The sequence below is a fragment of the Macadamia integrifolia genome, chromosome 5 (assembly GCF_013358625.1).
Source record: "Macadamia integrifolia cultivar HAES 741 chromosome 5, SCU_Mint_v3, whole genome shotgun sequence".
Classification (NCBI taxonomy): Eukaryota; Viridiplantae; Streptophyta; class Magnoliopsida; order Proteales; family Proteaceae; genus Macadamia; species Macadamia integrifolia.
In genome coordinates, this window is record NC_056561.1 from 17,498,434 (window position 1) to 17,522,383 (window position 23,950).

General features: G+C 39.0%; 2 protein-coding genes and 1 pseudogene across 7 annotated transcripts in view; 2 read left to right on the forward strand and 1 right to left on the reverse strand.

The window, feature by feature from the left end:
- Positions 1–23,950, forward strand: part of LOC122079662 (putative disease resistance protein RGA3) — a 61,191-nt gene that overhangs the window by 33,053 nt on the left and 4,188 nt on the right. For 2 of the 6 annotated variants that reach the window (XM_042646316.1, XM_042646317.1), the window contains exons 2-3: positions 4,509–4,542; positions 4,635–8,598. In XM_042646316.1, the coding sequence (XP_042502250.1) occupies positions 4,509–4,542; positions 4,635–7,417 (2,817 nt within the window). In that variant the 3' untranslated portion in view covers positions 7,418–8,598. The other 4 variants (XM_042646319.1, XM_042646318.1, XM_042646320.1 and 1 more) reach the window with 4 other exon arrangements.
- Positions 7,457–8,578, forward strand: LOC122077928 (disease resistance protein TAO1-like). The gene has a single exon (XM_042643814.1). It carries the CDS (start codon positions 7,457–7,459, stop codon positions 8,576–8,578), a length of 1,122 nt encoding a protein of 373 aa, XP_042499748.1.
- Positions 11,495–12,589, reverse strand: LOC122077929 (annotated as a pseudogene).

A 23,950-nucleotide genomic window follows, 5' to 3' on the forward strand; every position in this document is an offset into this window, starting at 1 on the left:
CCTCAACACAATGACATCTACTGAATCCTTTCCCTTTCAAACTACTACTCATATTTAACATCAATTCAAGTACCAACAAATCCTTTAGTTACAAAGCCAAATTTCTGGATACTTTGCTACAAAAAGCATTGAACCATACAAGAATTTCATCATCCACTTCTACATTCATGACCACCACAATGACATTTTATTGTCATACATAGAATAAATAAGCCCCAATAAACCAACAAAAGTGGGTCACAAGTATTAATAGAGACTAAATTTTCCATTTAGACTATGTTACATACAAAAGACATAATAAGACAAAAGATATGATTACACAATGACTTTTTTATGTGTGTCTCTCTCTCACCAAATTCAAAATTTTGAATTCTTTTCTTTTCTTGGTTACCAAACATAGCCTAAAACACATACTATCATAAGATCAACAAAATAAAATCATGGTGAAAGAAAAAAAAAAAATGACATCAGATCAACAAAACACCCTCTGAAAGAAAAACTAGAAAGGGGAAAATTTAAGGAGTTTAGAAGAACAAAGGAAGGATAAGTAGATAAACAAAAAGATAGAAAATAGAGGATGATGTAACCAACCTGAACCATTGGATAGAGAAGTGCAACCTAGATTGTGCACAAGCCCAACTCAGTGGTTCAACTCAACCATATGTCCACTTTGTATTTGGCTTTCCCCTTTTCAGCAATTAAACTACCCTGTCCCTTTTTTGACATTTCAATTGGGTTTGAAGGCTCTGTTGGTTACCAAATGACAAATAATAGATAATGGAATGACAGAGGAAAAGAAAATAAATGAAAATAATCGATTCATTTGGCTTTTCATGGGTTACAAGCAAGTAGTCAACAAGGACCAACCCTTTTCTCGGAGGATGCTAAATGCCCATGGGTATCATGGTTTCGTTTCAGATTGATGTAGGCAGCTTTCTACTGGTTGGATAAAAACCACCCCAATTTGAAGGCCCATATGCAAAAGAGCTTTTTCAAGCCTATATGAGTTACAGGGAGGGTTATTTATTAGTTAGCTAGGTTAGTTGTCTAGTTTATTTTAATCATAATCGTCTTGGTTTAAGATCTAGGTCTGGGTTCAAAAAGGGAGAAACAGGATTTAGGTTGTGTTTGGTATAGTTTATGGAACTTATTTATGTTTAAAATGAAAAAAAGTCAAAAACACAAAAATAAAAAAGAACATTTTTTTTTGGTACAATAAAATAAAAAACAAATGAAAAAGAACTTGAAGGTCATTTATGATTTTTCGTTGAAAACTATTTTTAGTTCTTTTTGCATTGAATGTTAATAAGCATGTGCTTATATGTCTCGAAAGTTTAATTTCATTTTGTTATTAGAAAGACAAGCATCAACCCCCCTCTTTTTCTTCTTCTTTTTCCTATTGGAACCCCACCTGCTCCCCACCCTATACCTGCAACTTTGTTTCACCCTCGCGCCCATGGCCCTTTTTCCCTTCTATCATTGCTGCTAGTGATGAGACCAATCCATAGCAAGCTGGCTTCTACCCACATCCTTGGTGCTTGCTCCATATGCTGCTGGCCATGGCTAGTAGTAGCCAGTCATGGTTAAGCCGGTTTTTTTTAACAAAAAAAAAAAAAAAACACATTGTTGTATTGTGTGGCTGGGAGAACATTTTTGGGAAAGAAGAAGTTAGGGTTTAAGAAAACCCTTAGTGAAATGACATCCTTGCCTCCACCTCGGTGATAGTTTAGCTTTATGAGAGAAAATCACTCCCCAGTTTTGGATAATGCCAAGAATCAGCCGGCTTTGGATAATTGCAAGAATCAAGGTGGCGTTCCCATATTAGCTACGTCCACGACTGAAGATATGTTTTTCACTATATCCGAGAACCTAGGAATACAAGGTATTTAACAATGATTTGGATGGGATAATGGAAGAATGTTCTTCTCCATTTATGGAATGATTGGGTGTAGTTTTAGCACTCCTAGGTGCAATCTTATCACTGATACATTCATCCTTATCATAATCAATTTGTGAATATTGCCTACAAATTGTGGCTCTACTAATATGGGAATGCCACCTTGATTCTTGCAATCATCCAAAGTTGACTGATTCTTGGCATTATCCAAAACTGACGAGTAATTTTCTCTCATAAGCTTTAATGTAAACTAGGGCAAGAAAAAAAAAAAGACCCCTCCGACGCTTTGGTTCAACATGAGAAAAACATAAACGACCCTCACTCTTAGTGATTTAAATGAAAAACCTATTCTATACGAAGGTATACCAAATCATTTTTCATTTCATACTTTATTATGCCTACTGTTTACCAAATCGTTCTTATGTTTTGATAAAAAATAATTTTTATTAATGATTTTTGTTAAATGAAAAAAAAAATGATAACAAAGATGACCTTAGATTAGATAAGTATTTAATAAGTAGGGGTGATTCAGGGCCCGTTTTGATAATGTTTTTACTGTTTCAGTTTCAAGAAATGGTAGAAACATAAATTTCCGTTTCCAGAAACAAAAACGGAATTGAAGGTGTTTGATAAGTCATGTCTCTGAAAGTTGATAGTAACAAGCGAAAAAATGGCCACGAGTTGTTTCCAGAAATGGCAAAACACTTGTTTTGCCATGGGTTGTTTCTTGAATCATAAATAGGTAAAAATTTCAATTTCTATTTCTGAAAACAAGTGAAACGAAACAGTTTTATCAAACGCTTTTTGTTCTGTTTCTGCCATTTTTAAACACAGAAATGGTAGAAACGCGTTTCTTGAAATGTTATCAAACGGTCCCTTAATTTTCTATGAAACTACAGATTCATTTTAAAGCCATTTTACAAAATGCCAAAACTTGCCACTAACAATGATGGATTGATGGGTACTCTTTGTTAGAGGAACCTGTACTCAGCCTGCACCCACCTACACGTCAAGTCTCAGCTCATGACAACTAGGGAAACTACCTTAAAAAAGTGAGCTCAAAGTTTCAAACAATTAGGGACATGCCACTAGATTACATTTGCAATGAAACAAAGGTCTTGTAATTCTATGAAACTTCAGATTCAGTTTTTAAATATTTTCTCTTAGCTCTCTTGAGCTGAAGTTTAATCCCATGACCAACCCACTTCCATACAAGTCCAGCATGTAACAAGAAAACAGAGTCTTGAGACAAATCAAACTGTCACCGACCATAACTGCATCTAGAGACAAATTAAAGTTGAAATATGAAGAGCTTGAAGATAACAGAAATGTAGCAAGTTTATTGATAAGAAAGTCAAGTTACTTCAGCCAGTAAGGAGCATCTAGACACCCAGAAAGGTGAAAGAAGCAATCACATCTAGACACCCAGAAAGGTGAGGGAAGAAGCACCTGTAATTGAAATAAAATGGCACCAGATCAGTTCATAAATGCTTGATTATCAATTCAAAGCCAAGTTCATAGAAAATCAGAGAATGCCAATACTTGATTCAGAAGCCCAACCCTATCTCTTTGTTACCCTATGGAATTGAGTTCCTTATATTAATCCAAAAAATAAAAAATAAAAAAGTTTGAGTTTCTATTAAGACGCAAAATGTATGCCAGTGCCTTCCTATGTCTTTCATAAGAGGAAGGAAGGCACAAACATACTCTACACAGTCCGGCATGTTCTTTTCCGCTTAATTTATTTATTGACGAGATTTCCAGATTGGTACCTAACTCAGGCAATCCAAAGTCTAATTGAAATACATAGGAAGGGCTTGGCGTGGGATTCTACCAAAAGCAAGAAACACTCCCCGGGCTCATGTGGATATGTGTCAACGTGGTGGCTTTATTCATTTAAACCCTATAACATCTAAATATTGGGGAGTATATGATTGCGACATGTTCAATCATAGATTTTCTCCCATAATTTAATGACGTGGACCTTCTGTATATAAATTAATACTACTCCAAACTTTTCTCGAACTCTAAATATGTATGATGCCAATATAACGAAGGGCATGCGATCTCTCTCTTATTAAACAAAAATTAAATTCGATTTGATTGTTCGATTTTGAATTTACTAAGAAAACCGTCGATTGAAACCAAAACCAAACTGAATGACTCGTTAAATTGTTAACACTCCAATAGGGATGTTTGAATCGTAAATTGTATAGAAAAAAAAGGTTGCTTAGCTTGGGGCAAAGATTGCTTGTTCAAGACCATGAAATGTATCATTTTTATTCTTTTCTTGATGCAAAAGGACTGCTTATTGATTTACTCCATTACGTATCCATTTTCTTTAATGAGATTAAATTCTTTTCTTAGGTACAAGGTAGCTTCAAGGAGTGCTGCTTTACTTTTATTCTTTTCTTGGTGTTGAGAGCTGCAAGGATTGTGGTTGATTGATTCCGTGTTCTTACTTTACCATTATTATTAGTTCTTCATTTTTGAATGGCAACATCAACTACTCTTCTTGAATATATTGAACACTATAAGCTGTGAGTGCAGTTTATGCTTTCTTCTTCCGGATTTCTCTACTGAATTGATCTATTGCTTCTTGTTTATACAGGAAATTACAATGTCTATGAGAGATTATGCAGCTGGTAAAGAGTTACTTTCGATTGTTTGCAGTTTATGCTTTCTTCTTCTTCTGGCTTTCTACTGAAATCATTGATTGCTCTTCTTGTTTACACAGGAAAAATGGGTATGAGAGATTTTGCAGCTGCTGGTAAAGAGTTGATGATCTCTTCTACCACTCTCGGACGACGACGAGGACGAGGTGTTCAGGAGGAGTATGAAAAGCTTCAGGGTATTGTAAGAGAGACAAAAGTGATACTTATGGATCTAGAGTGGCGGAATTTGCACGATGAAGGGAATGATGAAGTAAGAGAGTGGTTGGAAAAGACTACAAAATTATATTGCGAAGCAGATGACATGTTAGACGAGTTGTCATATGAAGCCATGAGAATTATTCAACTGGAGAGGGAGGAGGAGATCCAAAAGTACTACTGCATGACCACCAAAAAGGTATGCATTGATTCCTTGCCATTACTGTTATTCTGTCCCAGAATGTCTCGTAAAATCAAGGATTTCCAACATGTGCTAGATGAGCTGAAACAAAAACTGAAAATGAAATTCCCCGATTCTAGAGTGGTAGAGAATCATGGAATACATGAAGTAGGCCTCTCACTGACTACCATTGATATTGATTATGCTTTTGAACAAGTATATAAAATTGATGTGGATAAAACAGATCAAGTATTTGGAAGAGAGGAGGACAAAACAAAGATTGTTAATATATTGTTAATGGATCATCATCCAAACAATATTAATGAACAACAGAAGCTCTTAGTCATCCCAATAATAGGGGCTCCCGATGCTGGGAAAAAAACAGTAGCAAAGCTCATCTTCGATGATGAGACAATAAAGTCACATTTTGATCTGAGATTTTGGGTTTATGCGAGGTCGAAGGGGTACGAATTTGAAGTGAAAAGGGTTGTAAAAGAAATAGTTGAACAGTCTCCTAGAAGAAGAAGTATGGGTGATTTAACAAATTGGGACAATTTACAACACATGTTAGAAGAGATTTTGAGTGGGAAAAAGTTTTTACTTGTGTTGACCGACGTGTCTCTCTGGAGCAGAGATGAAGAAAGATGGAATAATTTAAAAACTTTGCTAAGAGTTGGGTCCATAGGGAGCACAATTATTGTAACATTACAATTTCGAAGTGATGCCTCGATAATGGGGACAGTTCCTCCATATGAATTAGGTGAACTATCACTAGAAGCTAGTTGGGAATTGTTCAGGAGAAAAGCATTTGCATTTGGGAGCAGAGGAGGTGCACTGGAGAGTGCAGATCTTGTTAGTATAGGACGGAAACTTGTTCGGGAATGTGGAGGTTTTCCATTAGCGTTAACAAACCTAGGTGCCATGATGTGCTTCAAGGAAAATACAGAAGAGTGGAAAGCTGTCCTAAATACGATGAGAGCAAGAAGTTTCTATGGTATTCAAAAGACTAATGTGCTGAAGATTTGTTACGATGACATGGAGTCACCATTGAAACGATGCTTTGCATATTGTTCAGTATTTCCCAAGAATTTTATAATTGAGAAGAAGAAATTGATTCAACTGTGGATGGCGCAAGGTTTCCTAGAACAAGAAGCATCATCATCATCATCATTGTTGATTAATAATGGTGGTGGAGATCATGATGGTGTTATATTAATGGAGGATAAAGGTAATGCATATTTTAAATCACTGGTGATGAGGTCCTTCCTTCGAGTTGTCAAAATGGATGATAAAGGGGAACCATTAGAGTGCAGGATGGAGGATGGTTTACATGATTTTGCATTGGGATATGTTGATACGGGGCCATATAGTGGAACCTATTATCTATCACATCTTGTTCGTGATGAATTTAACTCAATTCCGGGCATATTCTTCTCCATGACGAACCAAGTTCGGACATTGCTTGATTGTCCTAATGATATTTCTTCTTATGCCAAGTCAATCAAGTTTTATAAGACTCTGCGTGTACTAGAACTTAGACACATCAAAAAAGATGAGTTGCCATTATCAATTGGAGAGTTAATACACTTGAGGTATCTTGATCTTTCCCATGGTAGGTTTAAATCATTACCTGCCTCGATTTCCAAACTCTACCATTTGCAAACTTTGAAGTTGTTACATTGTAGATTTCTTCAAAGATTACCTGAAGGGATGACAAAACTGATCAACCTAAGGCATCTAGAAATTGAAAGTAGCCTGATCACTCCAAGAGGTTTTGGGCGACTAAGTAACATTCAAACCTTCACTATATTTAAGGTGGGAAACAGTGTTACCGAAGCTGGTATAGAAGAGCTTCAATGTCTAGAACAACTTGGAGGAAGGTTGAGTCTAATTGGTCTCAACAATGTTAAAAATGGAGCAGATGCTGAAGCGGCAAATTTGAAGGAGAAAAGACGACTCCAAGAGTTGACATTAGAATGGGAATCGGATTGGCATGTTTGTACCGAAGAGGATAGCAAGAAACAAGAAGTCGTATTGGAGGAACTCCGACCTCATCCAAATCTATTTCTTTTGCGGATACTACGTTTCAGTGGCACCAAGCTCCCTACATGGTTGAATAATAGGAATTCACATCTCTTAAATTTAAGGGAACTGTGTATTTACTCATGTCACCATGTAAAGTCTTTGGATATGACAGATCTGAGGTCTCTTCAGAAATTGATGATTTCATACTGTGAAAATATGGAACATGCAGGAGTTGAGGGTCTCATGCACTTGGAGCTTTTGGAATTCAGGGGATGTGATAAGCTGAAATCTCTTGGAGTCAAGAAGGGCACAAATCAGGAAGAGCATCAAGTGGGTTCTTCACGAGACAAGCACGTGCACAATATAGTGAATCTTCGTAGTCCTTTGAAGGTGCGGATAGAAACCTGTGATCGTCTTACAACTTTACCAGAGAAGCTCCTGTAATCACTGAAGACACTACATATAGAAAATTGTGCAAACCGAATGGTTTTGACGAATGGCTTAGAGAACCTTTCATTGCTTCTTCACTTGCAGATAGAAAATTGTCCAAATCTAAAGGAATTGTCAAAGGGTGTAGGACATCTCTCATCTCTTCAACACTTTGTAATTAGGGAATGCCCTAAGCTCATGTTTTTATCAGAAGAGATGCAATACTGGACATCGCTGCAAACACTCAGTGTAGTTGCTTGTGCAAACCTAAGGGATCTGCCAAAGGGCATTACGAAACTTACATCACTTCAAGAGTTGGAGATCAATGGATGTGATTTTTTGGTCTCCTTGCCAGAAGAGATGCAGCAAATGAAGTCGTTACAATTACTAAAGATTGAGCGGTGTTCACATTTGAGGGCTTTACCTGCCAGCCTGGGCAACCTCTCATTGCTTCAAGTACTGGAAATTTCAAGTTGCAATAGCTTGATGTCTTTGCCGGGAGAAATGCAGAACTTAAAATCACTAGACAGACTGAAGATACAAGGCTGTGATAATCTGATATTACCAGAGGAAAAGGGAAACCCCTACACCCTTCGTGTGTTGGCTATTATTGGTTGTCCTAATCTAGAAGTTCTACCAGGGGACTTAGGAAACCTCCAAAACCTCCGTCTATTGGAAATAACTGATTGTTCCAGTCTAACATCTCTACCAAGGGGCTTGGGAGAGCTCTCATCACTTGGATCTCTGTACATCCAAAGATGCCTTAATCTGACATTGTTCCCTGACACTTTGCCTCACATGACATCCTTACGAGTACTTTGGTTGATCGAGTGTCCCAAACTAGAAGTTTTGTCCAGCGGGTTGAGATCTCTGTCAGCACTTGAGAAGTTGACCATATGGGGATGTCATAAACTCATCAAGCTTTTTCCTGGGGAGGACTTCTTGGGGATTCAAGCCCTGAACTCATTACAAGAGCTGATCATTTCGAATTGTTCAAAACTACAAACCCTTCCATATGGATTGGAGAATCTCCCGTCACTTAAAGTGCTGGTTATTTGGAATTGCCCCGAATTGGAGTCTTTTGAGAATGTGATGCTACAGCTGAAAGAGAGAAAGTTACAAAAATTGAACATAGAACACTGTCCTTACCTAGAGATCATAGATGATGCATCTTAATCCTCTGTTACAGACTACAGGTTCGTTTTCTCCTACCTTCTACTCATTTCTTTCTTTTGAATTTTCATTTCTAACCAATGCTTGAAAATATAATGTTTGTTAAGCAACTTATTTCTTCTTTCCCTTGCAATTTTCTCTAAATTATTTGTTTGTTGTTACAGTTAAGAGTAAGGTTTGTTATAGATTTAAAGTCATTGTTCATGGGGTGGCTGTGGTTGGTTGTTGGTCCTAAGATAGGTCTTGATGAATTTCTTCTCTTACATTTTTGACATATAAATATGGGCTTTCTTCTCATATGTTAGTATGCAATTCATTTCAGCCTCCCCCCACCCACCTCTAATTTCCATGTAACTTATTTTCTTTGTTTTCCTTTTATCATAATTCTAATTATTTTTAACCCCAAAAAATTCTGAAGAATTTTTTTTTCGCTTTCTTTTTGTTTTGACTTCAAATGTTCTTCATTTCATGGTTTGTGATGTTATTTTTCATATTGTTCAAATTATCTTTACTCCATTATTGGTTTTGATACTTTGTTCTTGCCTTTGGCCCTCATTAAGTATGCATTTCTTTAAGCATGTGAATTGTTATTTTTTGTTGTTTCCCTCCTAGAAAAAAAAAATCATTTAGGATGAATTATTTATTTATTTATTTTTTGTTTTTATTTTATCGATTTCATATCTTACAATAGTTCAAACTTCAAAGGTTGATAATTCTCTTTTCTTTCTTTTACTTTATTTATTTATTTACCTTTTTAGAAGATAAAAATAATTTTATTTAAGGCTTGGGCAGAAGATCCAAAGCAATAGAAAGGCCCAAACAGGACAAACTTTCATTGCATATCTGTAGTTACTCCTAGCTTTGCTCATACACACAATAAGCTGCAAGGGAACACTTACAACAGAACTAAGCTGAAAAAAAAAGAAAAGAAAAGAAAAAAATAAGCACAAAAAATGGGATGCATTTTTAGTCTGGGAGCTCGCCCCTGCTCCCAGAACACAGATGGGGTGCAAAGCAAGGATTTAGTTATCGGTATAGGTATTAGTATCGATATTGGTATTAGTCTTGGTTGATACCGATCTTGGATCAACTGTATCAGTCCGGATCGGTCAATATTACCCCTACTTTTCATAAAAAAATAGGTTTTTTTTTACCCCTGATACCGATATGATACCTGGCCATCGTTCTCAGATGACACCGATTCGATACGGAATCCAATACCAATACCTAAAACTATGATGCAAAATGATCACTGCTCCCCTCTTGGTCGATGCCTAAGTGTGCGCTCTCATTGGCTGGGACGCTTATGTAGAAACCGCGCTCTTGGACAGAAAACATTCCCACCACCCCGTTCAAAAAAAAACTTTACCAATATCAGCTTAAGTCAATGAGAGAGACATCCTTGAACTCCTCCATAGCTAGACACTGCTGTAACCTTTAGCTTGAGCCGGGATCCTAGACATACGGTGGCAGGGCACCACATGTCCCTATAAATACCTACTTTGACAGATGGTTAGCATCATTATCTTATTTTATTTATTTATTTATTCTCTTTTTATGTCAAATTTACGCCTGTATGTGATGATATATAAATAGGCACATAACCCTTTTCACCTTCGTAATGACAAGAAGTGCGACAGGTGTTGGATTCTCACTGTTCAAGTGAATGAAAGTAGTTGCAGCTGATCCAAACACTCAGCGTTATCTTATTTTTATTTTGTTCTATTTTTGTTTTTTTTCCTCCTTTTATTTAACTCCATCTTCCTCTGTTTTCTGAAACCAGAAACTTGCTTTGTCTTCCGGCGCCGCTCTCTCACTCTCCTTCCATCTTCCGACACTCTCCGCTGTTCTGCCTCTTCCTCCGCTGTGCATTGTGACTCTCCTATCCGTGGAGAAGCCACAGGTAAAAACAACCGAGCCCCCACAGATTGTGGAATCATGAAGCACGCATCAATACATATATTCTGAGTGACTAGCCAAGCCTCCATAGCTTCAAAGGCAGAGAAAGTAAAGGAAAGGAATCAAAGGAGACTTATAAATGAATTTTCAGACTGTAGTTGATGTAATGTTGTTCTAGAACAGTAGCTGTGATGCCCCCACCAGAACATTAATGAAAAATTCAAGAACCTAAGTGTAAAACCAGTTGAACCCATGCTGTTGAAACTAATATCATGTGTCAGTTAATTTCAAACAAGTAATTGAAGCTTAGAAATCATGAAAACATGGTAGAGAAATCAGTGAGAAAAAGAAAAAAAGGACAAGGGAGAAATTGACTTTGATTGCACAGCCTTTATTTTCCTTCTTCATGTTATTTAGATTCAGAAATCAATACACACACTATCAATTTTAGACAAGACAAATAATAGTTACTGGAATTCTGCTTTCTTCTCTTCTTGTTGCTTCTATCTATATAGATTCTCCTCTTACCTCATCTTCTATCATCTCAAAGTTTCTTGATCTTCGAAGGACCTCCTACTCATTTCATGATTGGAGACAACCAAAGAGATTTCAGCGTTCTTATCAGTGATCAGCCTTGTTTCTTGCAAGATGCTACTCTATCTCATGCTTGCTCCATGGTTCCCAAGCAAAGCCCTCAAGATGGCCTGGCCTTGCATGAAAAGGGTGTTGGTGTACGATGTCTTGTATTCCATCGCAGTTTAATCCAGGGAGTACTGATGTACATCCCCGACAGAACAGTGGTCCCGCTTGCTAGTAAGTAGACTGTGGGAGTTGCAAGGCATAGCGGGGTTGTTGGGGGTAGCCCTGCTTGAATTTTTTATTTAAGGGCAATTTTGTACTTTTTGATATTAGGTTTTTTGCTATATATTTGTAGCGAGGTTTACTTTCTTTGTAAGCAATTCTGAGATGTGTGAGGACGAGCGTTGTAACCCCATTCTCCATTGATAGTGAAGTAGGATCTCATCTCACCGAGGACGTAAGAAATTTTGCCAAACCAAGTAAACTTGTGCGTATCGCTTGTTCTTGTTTTTTCATTATTTTCTGCGTCCTTTTTTGGGTTGCCTTTCTACAAAGGGGAACTGCGTATTGCAAATTGCCAAGTTTTGGACCGCCTTGCATGGAGTAAAATGAGTTTTAAAGAATGAATTTTTGGATAATCAATGAAGAAGGGACATATCAGAAGGGTTAGCTGAAGTAGAGAAAAGGGGAAAATTGAAGCAATCGGCCGTCTCTTCCTTGTTTTTCTGGCTGTCCATTGGGTTGGAGAAGTAGGTCACGTGAGCTGTCTCAGATGGTCGGTTTTGGTCTTGCTGTTGTAGGCATTGTTCAAAGTACCTCCGACTTAAACTTAGCTGATAGAAATGGCGATCGATAACTGATACTTTTATCCTTGATCTTTAGCATATCTTAGCATATCTCCGATGCGATATGATACCATCTAATACGTATCTTAAATTTATCTGACAGATATAGTGACCGATACCGATACTATAATCCTTGGTCATAGGAAGAAGAATCTCTTAATGGAGGCAAAAGGAGTGGACCCAATTCATCCCCAAAGGAGATCAGTCTTGCTAGCCCTGAAACAGGTGTTTTCTTCCACCGGAACTCTTCTGAAATATCCTGCAAATTACCCACTTGTTCTGTAAACAAACGAAAAGATGATAAAATGTAAATCTCATCAAGAGCAACACAGATAAAGAAAAAAGGAAAAGTGAAAACACAGATGTAAACAAAACCGAATACTGGTTGTGCTCCAACCTTGGCTGTTTGGGGAGTACTTCCCCTGCAACATGTACTCATGCATGACCCAGTTGGTCTTTTCTCCTTTCGGAGCTTTGCCTCTATAGAATTCCAGAGTGTTGCTTCATTCCAACCAGTATGGAAGATGAACCAAATTTCTAGTTTCGGAAAACAGAGGAAGATGACAGTGCTCCACCTTATGTTCAGGCTACGTCCAGAGGAAATGGGTTCAGCTTGAGCTTACCCTGCTCACTGTATTGAAGTCCAGATCTGTTTTGTGTTTGAAAAATCATTGCATTTCCAGATTCCCATACCTACCTGCTAGAACATTTGCAGTTTTGGTGGCATTCCAAATTCCATTGCCTCTTCTACCTAGATTTTCAATGGGTGATTGGAAATTCAAAATTTTAAAATCACCAACTTTTATGGTTGATACAAGTTATCCTCAAGTGGTAAGAGTTTTTGAAGTAGCTCAAAATATCATAAAGATGCTAATTTGTGAAGTGCTGAAAGAACGACATTCATATCACCTCACAACTCATCATGTCAAGACTACAATCAACCAGCTGTTACAATCTCTCCCAAAATCTCTCCAATTGATACATCATCTCCCAATTCACAGCTCACATGACAACCCAACATCTCTCCAACGGATATATCTTTCCAATATTGTCTTATTTGTAAACTTTTTCTTCTCCTCAAATCATGTAATCACGTAACAACTCTCTCTTCTTGTCTTTATCTTTATAAGTTAGTAAACCCATGTGCAATGTATCATTGAGACTTAAAATAATCAAAATATTCAATTGTCTTTTTAGTATCAGAGCCTTACCAAGGAAACACCTTGAGAATCGTCTCTTATCTTCTTCTTTCTATCTCTTTCCCTCCACCTCCTTTCTCCATTTTCTCTCTTATTTCATCATGTCGTCATCACCATCATTGTCTTCTCCATCATATCCCTACCCAGCCTCTCTCAATATTGCTAACTTTGTCTCCATCAAACCTGCCTCCAGAAACTTTCTTCTCTGGAAAACCCAATTCATGGGATTGCTGGAAAGCCAGGAGATGACTGTTTTATCGATAGAACATACTCCATGCCGTCACTCACAATAACTAGCGGAGAAAGCACCACTGCAAATCCAGCCCATGCAGCATGGAAAAGGTCTGATTGACTTGTTCGAGGATGAATCACTACAACACTCTCAGAAGAGGTATTGGGACTAGCAGTTGGTCTTGACACTTCCTTAGAGGTATGGGAAGCACTTGATAATTCCTTTGCTCAAGATTCTCAAGAGAGAGAATTTTATCTCACTCAACAGTTATCTGTTTTTCGAAAAGGTAATTCCACTATATCTGAATATATTCGTAAGTTTAAAAAGCATATGTGACGATTTAGGGGCCATTGGCAAACCCTTAGATGATAGCCAAAAGGTCATCTCTCTTCTCAGAGGCCTTGGTTCTGGCTATGAATCATTTGTAACAACTATGTTGAAACCTCCTATTCCTTGCTATAAGGACATTATCCCTCTTCTACAAGGGGATGAAACAATGCAGACCTTTCATTGTAACAACGGGTTGATTTGAGTCTTGACATGATGAGCTGTGAGGTGATGTGGATGTCATTCTTTCAACATGAAGTAGCTCATATCAGCCCAGAGTGTTTTCAGAGTTCTATTAGCTCCCTTTCAATTCAGATATAGATACTACATGGTATAAGAGTTGAATAATTTTAAGTCTATTTAATGGAACTAAGTCTATTAGCTCCCTTTCAATTCAGTTTTCAGTAGTAAAAGCTTCTTGTTCTTCTGCTCTTTTTATGGTTCTCATTTAGAAAAACTTGTTTACTAGTTGCTTCTGCATTATTTTTCCATTTATTTTTTTGGTGGGGTTTACTAGATCAACTTTCATGTTTAGGTTGATTGGTTTTACTTACCACCTAACTTTAGTTGTAATAAATAAGATTGTAACCTTAGGGGAAAACATGAAACCTTACCCTTAAACCTTTGTTACACATTGCACTTGTTCCTTGATCCAACATATTTGTCCAGTCAGCTGTCCTCTGTTTATATCTAAAATCATAAATATTAGAGCCATTTGCTTTGGCATAATTTGATTGCAATATTCAGAAACCTATTTCAATTAAACTTATCTAATTATATTAAACTTCATATAGTTGCTGATTCTTGCACACCTTGGTACATTCTTGTTTGGTTGATGAGTACAGAAATAGATATTATCCAGGTATACTTTAATAAATAGCAGTGACCTAGTTTTGAAACCCTGAATTGGGCATCAAACACTCTCCATTGATTTCGATCTGGTTCCATTTTGGATCGGTCCGAATCTGTCAGGACTTAAGTCAGACTTGGTTGGACCGTCAAAATACCCTTTTCAGAATCGGATGAAATCTGGTCGATGTTGACCATTTATGACTTGAATTGCATAATTCACCCAAGCTGATTCTGATTTTTGAATCTTTAATGCAGTTTTTGTTTTGTTAGTGGTCTGTTCATAGAGTTTTTAACCTGATGAGTGCATCAGATAATGGGCAAGTTTTCTTTCCGAAAGGGTTTAATTTTTGAACATATAGTATGATATCTTTTGACTTTACGAATCCAAATATTTCTAGGGAAAAAAAATTCATTATAAGAATCTAGCCAATATTCTCTATTGCAGTACACCATATCTTCTCTTATGACCCTTAGGCATTTGCTTGTCAGAGGGGTCATGGCGTCATGCCACCTTGTAGCAATATTGCAGGTTAAATGTGGTTGAGCTGGTTATAATATATCAGGAGTGAAGAAAGAAGCATGTTTTGATGTTATTTGGTTATGGGCTTTTGTTTTTGGGGTTTTGACTGTTATAGGCATAATTCTAAGCTTCAAATATAAGGGATTAGAAGGGGGGGTGTGTGGAGTGCGAGCACGAGCTTACTTTATTTTCTAAGTCTTGGGACCTTGATATATTCGTAGAGTCTGGATTTTATTTTTCATATGAGTCTTAAGGTGATGTAATAAGAATCCAAGGAGTTTTATTAATGAAAGTTTCTTTCTTTAGGGAAGGGTGTCAAGTTAGCACCCTTACCCACTTTTTGGTGGTCACACAAGGAGGGAGGGATAAAGTAAAGGGTATGGCCATCGCCAGAGGGAGAGGGGGTAGAGGGAGAGGCTACAGAGATGCAGAATTTGATGGTCGGAGGAGGAAGAGAAGGAGTTAAGGCTGTGGAGGAGGGTGGGATAGGCTCAATCGGAGAAGTTAGAGAGGGAGGGATGGCTTTAGGGGAGGAGGTCCTGACGGCAAGAGCCGTCAAAGGGGGGTCAGGCATGGGAGAGGCTTGTTAGAATTCCAGAATCCTGCAATCAAACCAAGAAAAGAAGAGAAGAAGAAAAGAAAAAGACAGAAGAGAGGGAAGAGGTGAGAGCACAAATCAGTCCCAAGGGGGAACTAACCTGCGGCTCATACCAAAAATAAGACAGGTACAGAACTACCCCTGTAACCTGCGATAGTTAACCCTAATACAAAATAGTAACCGATAAGGCCAAAATGCCCTTATGCCAAAAACTTAACACTCCCCCTTAAGTTGGAGCATATACATCATCCATGCTCAGCTTGGTACAACCACTGTAGAAACTAAGAGCAAACAAAGACTTAGTGAACACGTCTACCAACTGATCTGAGGAAGGAACAAACAGAGTCTCGACTAACTTCTTCAGTACAGCATCACGAAGAAAGTGGCAATCCACTTCAATATGTTTAGTTCTCTCGTGGAAGACGGGGTTACTAGCAATATACACAACTGCTTGGTTGTCACAATACATCTTCATAGGCTTGTTTATGGGAAAACCCAACTCCAAAAGTAATGACTGTAACCACATCAACTCAGCAGTGGTGTGAGCCATATCTTTGTATTCTGCTTCAGCACTAGACCGGATAATGGTAGTCTGCTTCTTACTTCTCCATGTAACCAGATTGCCTCCAACAAAAGTACAATAACCTGTAGTATACCTATGATCACTAGCAAAGCTAGCCCAATCAGCATCGGAGTAGCTAATAAGATCCATATGCCGATTAGGGCGACAGATCAGCCCTTTACTAGGAGCACCCTTTAGATACCGAAGAACACGAATAGCTGCATCCCAATGTGCTTTCTGAGACGACTGCATGAACTGACTAAGGACTCCCACAGCATAAGAAATGTCAGGTCGTGTGACCATGAGATATATCAACTTGCCAATTAAACTCTGATACTGATGCACATCCTGGAGAATTTCACCATCACTAACACCAAATTTCTTGTGAGGGTCTATAGGGATATCCACAGGTCTGGACACAAGCATACCAGTATCCGATAAAAGATCCAACACATACTTCCTTTGAGATAAACTGATCCCCTTCTTGCATCTGACCACTTCAATGCCAAAAAAATAGTGAAGTTGGCTTAAGTCTTTGGTCTGAAAGTGTTGTTGCAAGTACTTCTTAACTTCAGAAATTCCTGCTTTATCATTACTAGTGAGAATAATATCATCCGCATAAACCACTAAGACAATCACTTTATTACCTTTACGACGAACAAAGACAGAGTGATTAGAATAACATTGGGAAAACCCACAAGTTACCACAGTAGTACTAAATTTGTCAAACCATGCCCAAGGGGACTATTTAAGTTCATAGATAGCCTTGTGTAAACAACACACTCGACCTCTATTCTCTCCCTGAGCAACATACCTAGGAGGTTGCTCCATATACACTTCTTCCTGCAGATCACCATATAAAAAGGCATTCTTGATGTCCAACTGAAACAACGGCCAATCATAGTTAACAACAAGAGAAATAAGAAGGCAAACAGAGTTCAACCTAGCAACAGGAGAGAATGTCTCAAAATAATCAACCCCATAGGTCTGAGTATACCTCATGGCAACCAGACGGGCCTTCAGCCGCTTAACAGAGCCATCAGAATGATACTTAATAGTATAAACCCAACGACATTTCACCAAATCCTTACCAGGAGGTAAATCTACCAGGCTCCAGGTGGCACGGTGCAAGAGAGCATCTATTTCTACATCCATGGCAATTTTCCATCCAAGGATACTCAAGGCATCAACATGAGATTTGGGAATGGTATGAGTCGAAAGAGATATTACAAGACCATGGATAGGTGATGGAAGATGAGACAAGGAAACAAATTTATCAATGGGATACACAGCCATAGATTTTTTAGTGCAAGTGCGTGTACCTTTACGATGAGTAATTGGTAAGTCATCTGGGACAGGAGGGATTGGAGCTTCACCAGAGGAGGGCAATAGTGGAGGTAGCGAATCGGATAGAGTAATAGTATCAACATTAGGCTTTCCAAGTTGCTTCCGGCGCTGATTAACCTGTAGAGGAGGTGGGACGCTTGCACTAGGGGTATTAGGGAAAAGAATGAGTGTAGGGATAGGAGGTGGAGCTCGAGAAGTCCCCTCAGTCCCAGGCTGGGATGCCTGGGAAGGAAAAAAGGGTGTGCCTTCAAAAAAGGACACATCAGCACTAACAAAGTTGTAGTGAGTGGCTGGGTCATAGCACCTGTACCCTTTCTGAGTGCAGCAATAACCCAAAAAGATGCATTTAGTGGACCTGGGAGATAATTTATTAGATAAAGCATGCAAGTTGTGAACAAAACAGCCACAACCAAAAACAAGAGGTGGAACCGAAAAACTGGGCAAGTTAGGAAAAACAATAGAAAGAGGAGATCGATCAGAAAGCACGGAAGATGGCATGTGACTAATTAAATGACAGGTAGTTAAAACGCCATCACTCCAAAAGGATTTCGGAATATGCATGTGTAACATAATTGTCCGTGCTACCTCAAGGAGATGCCGATTTTTGTGCTCAACCACCCCATTTTGTTGAGGGGTATAAGAACAGCTAGTCTAGTGTATCATCCCACAGGCAGCATAAAAATCAGAAATCCCATTTTAGGCATTCTAAAGCATTGTCAGAATGAAAGACCTTAATTAAAATGCCAAATTTAGTTTTTTATTTCATTATAGAAAGTCTGAAACATAGATAAAAATTCAGATCGATCCTTTAACAAGTACAGCCATGTAAGGCGGGAGTGGTCATCAACAAAAGTCACAAAATATCGAAACCTAAACCTATTGCTGACTCAATAAGGACCCCAAGCATCTGAATGAACTAACGAAAATAAGGACAGACTCCGAAGCACAGAGCAAGATGCAAAAGACACACGGTGATGCTTTCTTAACTCACACGCTTCACACTCTAACTTTGGTATAGACTTAAAGCTAGGAAATAAAAGTTGCAGCCTAAATAAGGACATATAACCTAAAAGTCAGTGCTATTGGAAAGGAGTAACATCCCCAACGGCTATAGCAGTATTAGAAGTAGTAAGAGTAGTGGAGTACCATAGTAGAGATAATATAAACCTTCTTTTTCATGCCCTCCACCAATCGTCTTCCTCGTGTGAAGATCCTGAAAAACATAGTAAGAAGAGAAGAAAGTTACAGAGCAATTTAAGGACTTTGTTAACTGACTTACAGAGAGAAGACTTAATGGAAATTGGGGAACATGTAACACAGAGGATAGGTTAAATGAGGTTATAAGTGAGATAATACCATGACCTAAAATAGGGGTTGAAGCACCATTTGTAAGAACAACAGATGTAGATATGGTACTAGAGGAAAAAGACTTAAACAGGGATGACTTACCAGTCATATGAGCAGAGGCCCTTGAATCAATAATCCAGGGGGTAGAAGTAGTGGTAAGAAGGGTGATGTACCTATTTGTGCCAAGGTAGCAGTGGATGTAGACACACCATTAGATGTATTAGAGGATGCCTCAAGAGTCTGCAACTGCCTTAGTAATTGATTGATATCATCACTTAGACAAGTAGACTCGGTCCCTGGTTTAGTATCACTGGGTGACACTAGGTCAGTACCATCATCTGACACTACATGATTGGCTAATTGGGTTGCCCACTCTGGCTTGCCATGCTTTTCCCAACAAGTCTCCACAGTATGGTTAGGCTTCCCACGGTAAGAGCACTGGCGAGAAAAACGATCAAATTGTTGTCCACGACCAATGTGCTGTCCACTAGAACCCCGTCCACCAAACGAAAGGCCTCCCCCACGACCTCGACCACGTCCACGGTTGGCAAGAAATGTTGAATTATCTTTGGTGGATTGATCAGGTTTGGTAGAAGATGTGATGAGCTGAAGGCGTGAGTAGGTATCATTCAATGTAGGGACGGTGTTGCCAGCAAGTAAGTGACCCTTCACTGCCTTCAGATCATTATTCAAGCCGGCCAAGAACTTCGAAACGAAGAATTCATTACGCTGAGCTTTAAGCTTTTCAATATCTGTAGTCAAGGGTTGGAAGACATTAAGTTCTTCAACCATTCCCTTGAAAGCACTATAGTATTATGATAGAGACCTGTCAGATTGGCGAAATTGGAACAGCTTCTCATAGATATCATAAATACGAGTCATATTCTTCTCTTGGGAGTAGGATTCCTTCAAATCATCCCATACCCCTTTTGCAGTAGTGTGGAACATGACATTGGTAGCGACATCTGGTTCCATACTATTCCACAACCAGATCAAAATTAATGTATTGTCCTTCATCCTGTCATTATATCCCTTATCAGACGATTGGGGCGAATCAGAGGTGGTATATTGAAGTTTATCCTTGGCCATAAGATAAAACTTCACAAATTGAGCCCAAAGTAGGTAGTTCAAACTTCCTTTGAGATTGATAGAGGTAATCTGGACATTCACATTGTTCGAGGAAGATGTAGCAGCAATAGTGGTAATTTTAGTCTCAGCCATGAGGAACAAAAAAAAAGAAAAAAAAGAAAAGAAAGGATTGTTGATGTAGAGGGAAACAAACAATTACCTGTATGCAGATCTATATAGTACTATAGAATGAGGGATTCTCTTATAGAGCCATATGATCAAGACCTAATCTCTCCATAATCGTCACCAAACAAAAATCACCGGTAGGGTTTAGGGTTTAGGGTTTAGGGTGTGTATTACAGACCATGGGGCAAAAATCGATGAGGTATAAAAAACCTTATCCAAAACCAGTCTTCGATCGTCAATTAATAAAATGAGCAAAGTGACATTATCTAACACCCATGTGATTTAAGCCATAGTAAATGCACACCGAAGAGGTTAGCGGAAGAATGAAGTCAACAGAGAGGAATGTATAAACCCTAGGTTTGATCACAGAGGCTCTGATACCACGTTAGAATTCCAGAATCCTGCAATCAAACCAAGAAAAAAAGAAGACAGAAGAGAGGGAAGAGGAGAGAGAGCATAAATCAGTCCCAAGGGGGAACTAACCTGCTGCTCAGACCAGAATAGCCTACCGTAGGTTAGACCTTTGATATATATATATATATATATTTCAAAAATAAGACAGGTACAGAACTACCCCTGTAACCTGTGATAATTAACCCTAATAAAAAATAGTAACCGATAAGGCCAAAATGCCCTTATGCCTAAAATTTAACAAGGCTATTGGACATCAGGCTATCAACCCTCCAGCAATTTGCTTCATTATATTATTCTTTAGTTTAAAAAAACCCCTTGGGCCTCCTAATGTAAGAATGGATTTGACAACCAAACCAGACCCAAGACTGCAGGAAAGTTAAACCAAAGAACAACCAATAACCACCCAATAATAGACAACAACAACAATCCAACTTAAACCAGTCAACAGTCCTTGAAAAACCAGAATTATCAAATCCAGAATCTGGAATTTCAGGTAGCAGAGTTTGCACTAACAAATAGAATTTCAGCAACAGAAGTAGAGTATTGAATAAGGTCCAATTAGAATCAAAACATTGCAGGAATAGAGAACCAAATCAGAACTTGATTCTGACAGCAGGTTCTGAGATCTGGCAGTAATTTCTGGAACTTCAGTAGAGTATTATTAAGGAACTAATAACAAATCTAATTACTGATTAGAAGGTCCAGTTCAGTGGAGAATTAAAAAAGCAGCAGTCACTTCAACACAGATTAAAGAAAACAGAAATCAATTCTGGGCAGAGAACACTATCAGCCAGAATTGAAGAAATTTAGAACCAGACAAACCCCTGGTCTGATCAGCACCAAACTTGGATCGAGTCCTCCTCTGGTTGATCCTAACAATGGACCAGAATCATAAGGCCATCGGGTGGCCAGAACTCCCAACAGAATAGGTCAACAGAATAGGGAAGAACAGAGATTCAGAACCCAGAAAAATTCTGCAGAATGGTTCAGTTACTTACCTATTCTGCTAGAGAAGATAATCTAATAAAGAAAACCAGAAAATAATAGCAATCCACTCGGACTTCTCGCCGCAGAGTGTCGATTGGATCAAACACCAATCTCTAGGCCTTGATCAAACACAAGGAACAACCAGGGTTCCCCAGCAACAGCAACAAGAGAGTTGTTTTTTCTTATTAGTCAAAATCGTTCTAGGCTTTTAGGAGCCTCCTCTTCTTTATTTATAATGTTAATGGAGGAGGGAATTACAAAATAGAAGGTTCCTCAAAAAGGAAACCAAATATTCTCCTAATACAGTAGTTACTAAAAACTGAAATTAGAAACTAACTGAAATTAGAAACTAGTTGAAAAAGGAAAGTAACTACTAATGACTTGACTCAATTAATAACTTAACTCCTAAGGAAACAAATACGACTCAAATCAAGCCCAACTAAAAAAGAAACTAATGAAAATGGAAATTAACTAGTAATCCCGTACTCAATCTTAAAGCCCCCCTTTTAGACCCATAAAAGTGGTCTATTACACTCAAAACACATGGGATCAATGGCCTAACATGTATGGAACCCAACCCTAGGCTTATTCCTAATAAAACAAACCTATTTTGGTAATTAATCTGCATCACCTCCTCTAGACCAGGCCCTTAACCTTAAACTTTTCCTCCCACTCTTTAAGCCCACATCCTACCCATCCATGGCACATTAACCCAATCCACAATCTGACCTATTTCATCTCCTACCTTCGGCCCAACCCACCTCAGCTCATCCACCCTTGCCTGCCCATCTCACCCTTGGCCTCGCCCACCTTCTCTATCGGACATCAACCAGAACCATCTTCGCGACCCGTCTTCCTCATCCAATGCTCCCTCGACCCGCCCTCACTTTCCAATCCTCTCTGGTGATCCCCTGTCCGTTGCAATCAAGCAACTGGCTCCCACAGCTATTCGGCTCAGCCCGAGATCCCTCGGTGCCTCTTAGGCGCTAGGCCCTCCCACCACAGGTCTCCCAGTCACTGCCACGATGTTTCCAATTCACCATCTCCGGTCCGCGCAGGCCCCTCTTGCGCAACCTCATCCTCCTAAAGATCCTTTGCCTCTCAAAAGCCTCTCCTCTGGGCTCACAGTCTCTGCCATAACTCCATCTATTCATCCTTTCGCGGTGGTCCATCATCCCCCTATTCGTCTCTCCATTATCGGTGCTTCATCAGCCCCTGCTGTATCCTCCAACATCCCCCCTGAAGGAGTTCTATCCAAAATGAAAAGGCCTCCTGTAGGGGAGGGCTCTTCCCTTGCTAAGTCTAAAAGCAATGCTTCCAAAAGTATCTCCTATGTGTCCAAAGCTATGTTTGCCAACCTAATTCAGTCACCTCTCAAGGTATACCAAGGCGCCATAAGCATTCCTCTTCTTCCACTCTTAAGAAGGCTCCTTCTAGCTCCCCTGAGCTCTTGCATCTTAACTCCCAACCTCTCTCATGATCAAATGTTCCTTTTGGTATGTGCGAGGTCTAAACACCTCATCTAAACAGGCCGATATCCTTTCTCAGATCCATTCCACCCATTCTGATATGTGTTGTCTTCTTGAAACTCGACTCCAAGAATCTAATGCCCTTAGCATTATCTCCTTCATTGCCCCTTCTTGGTCCTTCATCTCCAATTACCCTCCCAATGGCTGCATTTGGATCCTCTGGAACCTGCTCAAGCTTAGCATATCCTCTCCCTCCACCTCCCCCCTTTGGTGGCTTTATTATTTCTTCTTTGTTATCTACGCTCTAAATCGGGCAGGTGACAGACTCAACCTTTGGTCTGATCTGAGAGCAGTCGCCCCCAACTTTGGCTCCCTCCCATGGGGCCTCGTGGGAGATTTCAATGTAGTCCGTTTCTCTTCTGAAAAGGTTGGAGGAGATCCAATTGATTCTATTGCCGTTGATTCTTTCAACGACTGGTCAGTGATCTCAGATGGTCCGGTTCCCTCCTTACCTGGCATAATCGAACGAGTAGAAATGATCACATTGCCTGCAAACTTGATAGAGTTCTTACTAATGAAGCCTGGATCACCTCCTTTCCTTACTAATGATGAAGTATGAGTTAGAATATAAGGATGGAGAGAAAGTAAAGGAACAAGAGAGTGGAAGGTTGGAGAAGAAGAGAAGAAGATAATGGTAGAATGTTGTCTGTAGAGAAAAGATTCTCTACCATATATATATATTACTTCAGTAATAAGATGAAAGGAATTACATACAGCTCCCTAGGGATTTAGTTATCAGTATCGGTATCTGCCAATACTGATCCGGATCAGATCAGATTAGTGACCATACCGATACGATATGGCCAATCCGATACGGATACTTGAAACCATGGGCAGAACAGAGCCTTAAAACCCAGTTGAAATGTAAAAAATTGCATTGGGTA

What these genes read in the sequence shown, in the direction of transcription:
- LOC122077928 (XM_042643814.1), top strand. Translation starts at nt 7,457, where the DNA reads ATGGTTTTGACGAATGGCTTAGAGAACCTTTCATTGCTTCTTCACTTG.